The 9,680-nt window shown below is 33.0% G+C and overlaps 1 protein-coding gene across 1 annotated transcript; it reads left to right on the top strand.

The window, feature by feature from the left end:
- Nucleotides 1-8,068: 8,068 nt before the first annotated feature.
- LOC108379025 (elongation of very long chain fatty acids protein 7-like) lies at nucleotides 8,069-9,479 on the top strand (the record flags this gene model as incomplete). Its single annotated transcript, XM_017635343.1, has 3 exons — nucleotides 8,069-8,231; nucleotides 9,075-9,211; nucleotides 9,389-9,479. Coding segments are annotated over 3 exons (354 nt in total), but the record flags the coding sequence as incomplete, so codon positions are not given.
- Between the last annotated feature and the right edge of the window lie 201 nt (nucleotides 9,480-9,680).

Here is a 9,680-nt window from a genome sequence, read left to right as displayed (position 1 = left end):
CGATTACAACAAGAAAATGATGCTTATCAAATTAGGCATAACAACGATGGCTTGGCGAGCGGCCTACCTTTTTTTGCTTTTTCTTCTTTACTCACTTCTTCTTCTTAAGTTTTTTTTTGTTCTTCGTGCGAGTTGCATGTCTGCGAGCATTCAACTTCCATTTCCAGTTCTTGCATTGAGCACCATTTTAGCCATTTTGTATAACAAAAATGACTAAATTTGTTTGTTAGTAAAAATTTGTTTCCATACGTACACACACATACGTATGTATGTATGTAAATACCACTTCCCTCATCCCTCTATCAGTTTTTTTTTTGCAATCATTTTAAGCACTTGCTCACTTGACTAGCACGTTTCCTTCATGCTTCACGCTGTCAAATGCGGTAAAAATCGTTAGCGGGCATATTCTACTCGTACATGCTGCTATGTATTAGGTACATTATTATTACTTACTTACATCTACGTATTTCCACTGTTTATATCATTATTGTATGTACTTAGTTCTCGTTGCCGAACAATAATCACAATTGCAATTGCTTGAAGAACATGAAAAAGTAAAGCAAGGAAAACCTACAACTAACTTATACGTATGTAATACGTATAAATACTATTGATTCAAGTTTATTGGTATAAAAATATGTATATATGTACATAAATGAAAGGTAATAACAACAAATACATAGGCTGCAAGGTCGTTTCTCTTACCTTCCACTGCTACTTTTGTTTTTTCTGCTTGCCCTAATACTTCTGCTGGACATGCACGTGTATGTCGTTACATTATTGGTATCTTAATATGTATGTCTAGTAACATTGCAACTACTACTTGAGGTACATATAGCCGTACATACATGAGCGTGTTTATCTTTAGTGTTGTTAGATTTTGTCGATTCATCGACTTTTATTACATATTTGAGTAAAGTGCATTATATTGCCGTCATTCCTTCGCATAGATTAAATGCCTTTATATATTTTTTGTTAGTATTGTATGGTTTGTTGCGTGAAGAACAGATGCTTCGTGGGCTATTAATAGGTCGGTTTAATTTCCAGATTGGAGTATTTCTACGAGTATTTGTCTACCTGCGCTAGGGTTTGCCAAATTTTTATGTTTCGATATTCGATATAGGGTTAGGTTAGGTTCGGTTAGAGCGGCTGCAACCAAACAAAGGCACAGACGCGCATGTTGGCTGAAAAGTCCTTTATGATACCACTGACGAAGCTCATCTGTTTCCTTCGTCGACTAAGCCGTTGAAGAATCAGCTGTGTGACTAATCTTATACAAAGACCACTAAATAAACTGTTGCGGTGATGTAGAAACCGTGCTTTGGAAGTAAATTACCTAAAATCTAAACTAGTTTTATTTGCTAAAAGGCAAGCAGCTGTCTTTATCTCAAAAATATCACCTTAAATGGTTTTACATTGCAGAGAACCGCACAGGTTAATATGTACATATCTAGGCTTAATTGTAGATAAGAAATTATACTGGGGACCTAACGTTGATCCGGCTTCACAAAGCTGTAACTGATGTACCCTTCCGCGCCAAGGCTATCGAAGAAAATTAAGTAGATGTATACGTATTCGTAACGTGATAACTGCCAACAAAGCACTTAACACCGCACCAACCTTTCTTGGTGTAAATATATGAAGTTTGGTACAATCTAATCAGATTTGCACCAAAATTTATAAATTTACATTAAGTTATACACCAGTGTGCTACTTGAATAGACACTGCGTTGCTATTCAAGCGGAACTGATGCTGGTATCACTGGTATAGTGTGATAGGATCTCTAGTCTTGATATCTAAATTTTTACTGAAAAAGATCGCTGACTTAAAAAGTAGTCGTTAAATGCCGCCGATCTGTTATGGGATGGATGCAACATTCCATAAAGACATCGTCTCAGTAAACGGCCGTTACGATATTAAGGGAAATTACCAATGAAAAATTGCAAATGGAAACAGCCAGTCATATTGACATAACATTCTGGCCAACAATATCACCCCATCGCACTAAGTCTAGTAACTGGATCGGATTTTGCCTGATTCGATTCTACGTAGCCAGACTTGGCGCAGTCTAGAACGAATACTGCAGAAGCTGCAAGGAGAGGGTCAGAGAGGAAATCATCCAAAATCTTCGCTGCCATTGCTCGGCTCTAGCAAAGCGTAGAACAGAAGCTTTTTGAAGTTACATCGTTTATGATCTTGATGACCTCAAAACAACTATTTTAAGAACTTACCCACTTCTTGGTAAGGGAATAGAGATAATGTAAGCCTCTGTTGCAGGGACCGAACAAAACGGTTATTGATGCAAATTGTCATTGGAAAAATTCACTTTGAAGGAAATGTTCTACAAGTAAGTGATATATATCAATCGATTTCTTTTTTCACCGAGAATCAAATTTAAAAATATATTTTTATTTGCAATTTTTATGCAAATATAAAAAAATGTAACAATTTTCTTTTTTGATTTTGACTTTGTAAATCCAAAATAATAATTTTTGATTTTTATTTACCGACTTTTATTTTATAAGTCATACGTATAAAAGTCATTATAATTTTTCGCAGTTAGTAAGGTGTTGGAGAACAGCAGTTAACTACGACTTATACAAATGACTTTTGTAAGTGTGGCTTTAAAAATAAAAATCAGTGACTGATTTATATTGATGACTTGTATAAATAAAAATCTTCAATAACTGACACTAAGACACATAATATAAAAATCAAAAATAACTGTTATTTACAGATTATTTAGATAAAAATAAAATATAATTGTTATTTTGGATATATAAAATAAAAATCAGAAAGAACTGTTAATCAAGGACGAATTAAATAAAAGTCAAAAAATAATTTTCAAAGAGTTTTTAATAAAAGTTGCAAGTGTTACGGTCTCCGCTCTAGCGGTATCACAAAGGATAACTGAGTCTCATAGAGAACTGCCGCCCAAACCCAATCTTGCCTAACTATCCGTTTTCTTGGCCGTGAATTTCAACTTTGTAACTAACAAGTTCTGAAAACAAAGTTGCCGAAGCTTTTTTACTCTAAAGCGGCAATACTTTTAATTTAGTACAAATCAGTACGAGGCTTATAAAATCAATACATTTGCATTTATTCGTTGGTAACAATTATATCTGGCAACACTATTCTGCAGAGGTGTACCCAGATCCTACCAAAATTCTCCTCAACCCTGCTATGATAACCTACGTCTGTGAGACGTATGCGTTTTAAACTTTTCGCGAAATGAAGATTGAAATCGGTGGAATTTCCGATTAAAATGAAGAATATTTCTAAAGAAAATACGTTTAAATAACAACAGCCATATACAGAATAATTTCGGAGCTTTAAAAAGGTTTATAAATTGAAAAATGTATGAAAACGTAAATTTATAGAGCTTTTTAAATTTACTTTACTTTTTATGAATAAGGCTATAAATAAATATTTAAAGACTCCATATCTTTGGTAAAAAGTTTAATAAAATTTTTATTACCATAAAATTAAGGCCAGCAAAACATGGTAAGCCTCAGATACGTAGGGTTATCTTCTCAGCAACTTTCAATAGGGTTATCAAAGCAGAGTTAAACCTCCAACCTATAAAGAGGTAATAATCCTACCAATTTTAGTAGGAAAATCACAACAGTATAAACGCTGAAAGCAGCGTATAAAACGGTTAGACGGGTGAATAAAGCTCATAATTCTGTGACTTACTTATATGTGGACTGTTTAAGTGTATCTTATAGATAAGTGAAGGTAGAAAATCGAACTAAAGTGAAGCTTAAAACCTTATACAAAAGCAATAAATCTCTAAAGGTTCTATTAATTTAACAATTTGAAATTGATTTTGTATTTATAGACACGCCTGAAGCATGTTAGTCCTGATTACCCAAGCGCAACTAAAATAAATAAAACCAATGTTGGGAAAAACAAATACGCAAAAATCTTAACTTACGCACTTTGTTGCGCGTTAAAAAAACCAGTCATAAATTTATATTTACACTGTAGCAAGCAAATATAAATATATATGTGTAAGTACATATGTATGTATGTACATGTGCATGACTTCGTTTATATGTATGCCAGTATGTGTATACACACACACTTTTGTTCTACCTGCTCGAGGACACTAAGCTCTACTTACTAGCAGTTGCGAAAATTCACGCTTTAAAATGAAAGAACAACTAAACTAAAATGGAATTTCCGGTGTTGGTATTTCCACACCTCCAATTACAGAGTTGTTAAATGTAACATTGACAATGTACCGAGAAAATTAAGTAATAATAAAAAATAATTACTATTTATTTTTTACTATAAAATATGTGACATGATAACACTGATTAACTCAATCTGCAACACAAAGCTGTTCATAATTTCATAATCTGGAGATTGAAATGTTTATATTACAAGACATATTGAACAGGTAGTACTTAGCACTACAGCAAAAATAACATTTAGTTGTACTTTATTGCAGTTTCTAAACGATAGAATGGTAAAAAAAAAAAATTTGTGCTTATTTAAGGCATCTAAAACACCCTTTACGTGTATTCTGTTGTTGCTTCTGTCCTCCAAAGTGCAAAAAAAATCAGCGCTTTTTTTAAATTCATAGTGGACCATGTGAAATATAAAGAAAGCTTAAAAAAAATTATTTGACCTTCATTCTTGGGAAAGTTCCTTACATTTAGAAGCATCGATCGCCCTCTGTAGGGCCCAATAACAAAAGTTTACAGAAATAGAAAATGTTTCCAACCTTTACCATCATTTCTAAAGTCCTTTTAGTTCTGCTGAATTCGAAAATGAAGTTAAAACAGCAGTCTGCCTGTATGTGTGTATGCGCATATATATATATATATTCAATACAGTTTTCATCCATGAATTGCTAGAGGTCTAACTTCTAATATAGAAAGAAGTGTCTTTTTATAATGTAAGAATCATTTGTCGGAACCGGTAAAATCGCACCACTATATAATATGGCTCGCATGTATCACATAAATCCCATATATTTAAGACTCTTTTATTTTGAATAATAAAACCATAACCTTTAGTGATAAATTTACTTATCAGTCAAGAAAAGTCTACTGAGGAAATCTGTAAGGTCGGTGTTCTATAAGATATGTACAACAGATTGTTCAGATATGAGCTTTTGTGATATTTGTAAGCTTTTTACTAATAAATCGCCCAAGATATGCTGATGAAATCATGACAATCGGCCCACTATTACTTATAGCTCACACAAAGCTCTTTATTCAGTTAAGGGGTCCTTAATTTAGATAGCTAAAACACTGAATTTTTTGTGATCTGTTTACTTACAAATCGTCAAAGATTACTGAAAAATTATCAAGATCGGTTACATATAACGTATATCTCTTACACAACTGATNTTACAAATCGTCAAAGATTACTGAAAAATTATCAAGATCGGTTACATATGTATAACGTATATCTCTAACACAACTGATCGTTTAGATATGAGTTTTTGTGACATTTATATAAATATTTTGTTTTTTTTTTTTGTGCCGGTGTTGTTATTATTGCACTTAAAATATGTACGTTAGAGCAGTAAAGCATTCAAAGCGTAGTCTTCTAATTCGAACCTGAAGTTGTTACACACAAAACCTGCTGATGAAATTCCCACTGGGAAAATAGGTAAGCACCTTCCGAGGTAAGCCATGTTTTCTTTCAGTTTTTAGTACCAAAATTGTCATCATGGCTAATGTCATCTACTAGTAAAGGGCAAAATGAACACCTCCGAAGACACATTACGTTGTCAGTTGCAAAATAACGTGCAGCCGAAGTTATTTCCAAGCACCGAACTACTCCGAGCGACTGCTCTGCATTACACGTAACTTACTTTGTATAGCGGCTCAGAAGTATGTCTGATACCAAATGTACATTCTAAATTCCTACTTACATAAGGCGGCCATGCCTTTGTAAAAGTAAGGGACGTTCGGCAGGTAAATGGTAATGACTGCCAGGTGAAGAGTAAGTTGCTAATAAGGTATTATTACGTGCTCCTAATTCCCACTGGGAACATACATATTTGGGCCTCAACACTTGTAGATGGAAGAGTCAAACGGTAGTCGTAAGCCATTTGAAGGTAATGATCCCTATCTCTTCCATTACGAAATTCTTGAAATCCTGGGATTTTCGGGACCTAAAAAACACCGGGACATTGCCATCCCTTGATTGAAGCCTTCGACATATACGAAGTCAGCACTTTTCTTACATATTTCGTATTGATGTTAACACCGAAATAATTTTTTTTTTTAAATTTTGTTAAATACCATGCCTAGTTGTATATCAGACATACCTTAAAAACTGCTATAGAGTACGTGAACTGTTTTCAGATCTCAATAAAACCGAAATGTGGTAAATTTAGTCTAGGAACGATAGTTAAATACTACAACGCGGGATTTCTTGTCAACAGTCTAAAAGCTGGCTTTCAATCGGTTCTCTTTATGTGCTCTTTAAATAAAAAAGTGCTCCAAAATCAGACTTTCCAGCAACTTTGTTTTTGTTAACGGATGTTGAAAATTTAGAATTCTTGCGAAACATTTTAACCGAAATTGATTAGCTTAGAGGCAGCTTTATCTGTACAATATAGCTTGATGTTAAGCATTTCCTGCTTGGTGTTTACTTGCAGTCGATTTGTTCCCACAATTTCAAGCCCATTAGCAGTTCTTCTTTATACGAGTTCACTCGGTGTAGCTCAATATTCGCTATATTTTGTTTATTTTCACCAACAGCCAATTTCCTTAGTGGCCTACCAGAGGCACCATTGGCACTCGCTACAAAAATACATACCTATAAACGCTGTGTTTACCGTAGTAAATAAACAAAAAAAATTTTAGTAATATGAAGCAACAAACAAAATAAATCAAACAATCGCCAAAATTATTTATGCAACTTTTCGACTATTGCTGAGCAACATCCTAGTATTTTTTTTATATTTTTATGTAAATTTTATAGTTTTTATTAAATATAATAGTATATAAATATGTACATATGTATGTATCAAATATTTATACAAAGCATAAGCATTAAAAATAAAATTGTTGACTAATGTATCGCTAAAAAAAAATTTGAATACCTTTGAGTTTTTTCTTACCTCTTTTTTTGACGAAGAAGATGCGAATCTCTTTTATGGTGAATACTTAATCATGACGCGTGCCTGTTGTGGAAGGTCGTGTACCAATAAAATGACTTTGAATGAAATATTTGTATGTTCATATGAAATTCATAGCAAGCGCAGAGAAGAAAGATTGAAACTAAAATAATGGAATGTACCACAAAAAAAAACAATGTTTTAATAGAAGAAACGATGTAAAAATGCGTCTAATCCGTGATGACTCCAGGAGCAATCTCAAAGAATACCACTTTTATTATGGAAGTAACTGTTCGATTTTGTTCGAGCTTGTCCTATGCAGATACTAATTATTCCCCTTTATATTGGAGTGGTAAAAATTAGAGCCAGCTGTCATTCAAAACGAATTTCTCAGGTTTCTAAAAAAAAAATAGTTTTCTTACAGGCCAACGCCGCATTTGAAGTTTCGTTGACTAAGGGCCATTTTCTCAAGTAGGTTTTAAAATTTATCTGCCCTTTAAACACAAATTTTGTTATGAAAAAATGTATTTAAAGAGTTGATAAATTTTAAAACCTACATGAGAACACAAAAGTAAGTAACGTTCTCCAATAAATTCGCGGAATACTTTTTTAAGAGATTATTCGCACAACTTTTTGCGGGGAGATTACTTTAAACTTTTTTTTTTCAAATTAAATTTCAACCGCTGCATTTAAACCTGTAACCTATATATTCATCGGCGTAGGCAGAATGAAATTTAGGGGAGGGGCTCGACCCTATTAAGCTGGTATTTCAGGGTACTCTTTTATATATATATAACGAAAATTTTAAAGTTAGGGGGGGGCTCGAGCACCCCCCTGCCCCTACCTGGTTGATTAAAAATGCAATGCTAAGTAACGGATATATTTTCTGTTTAAAATTTGAAATTTTATATGCTTATAAATTGAATTTAATAACCAGAATTATACAAAATTTTTAATTTCCATATTTCATAATTTTTCAGATGTTAAATCTGTGCTACATTTACTACCTCTCGAAACTGACCGAATTTGCTGACACAATATTCTTTGTGCTGCGGAAAAAATCGTCACAAATAACGTGGTTGCATGTGTATCATCATTCGGTGACGCCACTGGAAACTTGGGTGTTAGTCAAATTTTTGGCCGGTAAGTAATAAGGACTTGATGACGTACATATGTATGTACATACTATACTAATCTAAAAAATATACATATAAAAAGTTTATCACAATAGAACTGGAGTAGAAAGTCCCTAAGACAACTTCATAGCACATTAAGCGGTTCGCTTTACATATGTATGTACACTAGGGTGGTCCAAAACAAGTAAAGTCGGAATTTTAATGATTTATAATTGTTATATATCAGAAAAAACTGTTATATATATATCGAAAAATTTATATATATATATTTTATTTTGAAATCAAAAAATGTTTAGAGATCGCTCAAAGCGCTCCAAGTTTTTCATGTATTTTATATGGGGAAAAACAATTTTTCGTAAAAATAATATAGGTAGAGTATTTTTGAAAATCAATATGTTTTCGATCGGAAAACTTTGGTCCTCTTCAGGTGACTTCCAATAATAATACCCTATTGATTATTTAACCATGTTTTAGTACTAAAGGTTTTTTATTCATTCCCCCATTGCATCATCTGGCACCTACCTTGGGTTTTGACGGACCTATAAAATAGAGTTTCTATAAAAAATGTTTAAATAAATAATTGGGTATTACTACTGGGAATCTCCTGAAGAGCAACACAGTTTTACGATCGAAAAATACTTATTTTCAAGTATTCTATTCCATTTCTACGAAAAGTTGTTTTTCCCCATATAAAATAAATGGCAAACTTCGAGCGCTTTGAGCTACAAAAAATAGTGACATAGTTGTTTTTTCATTCCAATAATTTAGCATTGCTTATGCGGTAGCCTTCTTAATATTCTTTTAAATAGATTCGCTAATATTTCTTAAAAATTTTTCGATATTTTCGCAGGTGGCAATGCGACATTCCCCAATCTGCTCAACAACTTCGTGCATGTTTGCATGTATTTCTACTATATGATGTCGGCCATGGGGCCAGAATATGCCAAATATCTGTGGTGGAAGAAGTATATGACTGAACTGCAAATCGTAAGTGCCACATTACGTAATAACTTAACCGCAAAAAAAATTTGAAACAAAAATTTAACTATGCAAATATACACAAAAATTTACAAACATACATATACATATATGTATGTATAAGTGTTAGTGCTAAAACATTTTTAACGAAATTATTTTTGTTCTCGTCTGCATTCACAAATAAAGCAGTGTGTACAAAAACTTGCGATGGAAACTGGAAAAGTTACTAAGAAAAGCTAATAACTAAATGTAAAACTTGGCTTCGAGCGCAACGACCCAGCATGTGCTAGAATTGCCAAATCGCAGCCGTATGAGCACATTCAATGAAAAATAGTAATATTGTCGGAAAATAAATAACATTGCCAGAATATTATTATTTAAAATAAATGTGCAAAATTTGTAATTGAAAAAACCTGTTGGAAAATTCTGCTTAAACGAATAGCAAATATCAACAGAAAATGTTAGAACTACAGCCGGC

This window comes from Rhagoletis zephyria, unplaced genomic scaffold (genome assembly GCF_001687245.7).
Source record: "Rhagoletis zephyria isolate East Lansing unplaced genomic scaffold, Rhagoletis_zephyria_1.1 Rzeph_scaffold_15415, whole genome shotgun sequence".
Lineage (NCBI taxonomy): Eukaryota > Metazoa > Arthropoda > Insecta > Diptera > Tephritidae > Rhagoletis > Rhagoletis zephyria.
The sequence above is the reverse complement of the archived record's forward strand: the minus strand, read 5'-3'. Positions and strand labels throughout refer to the sequence as shown.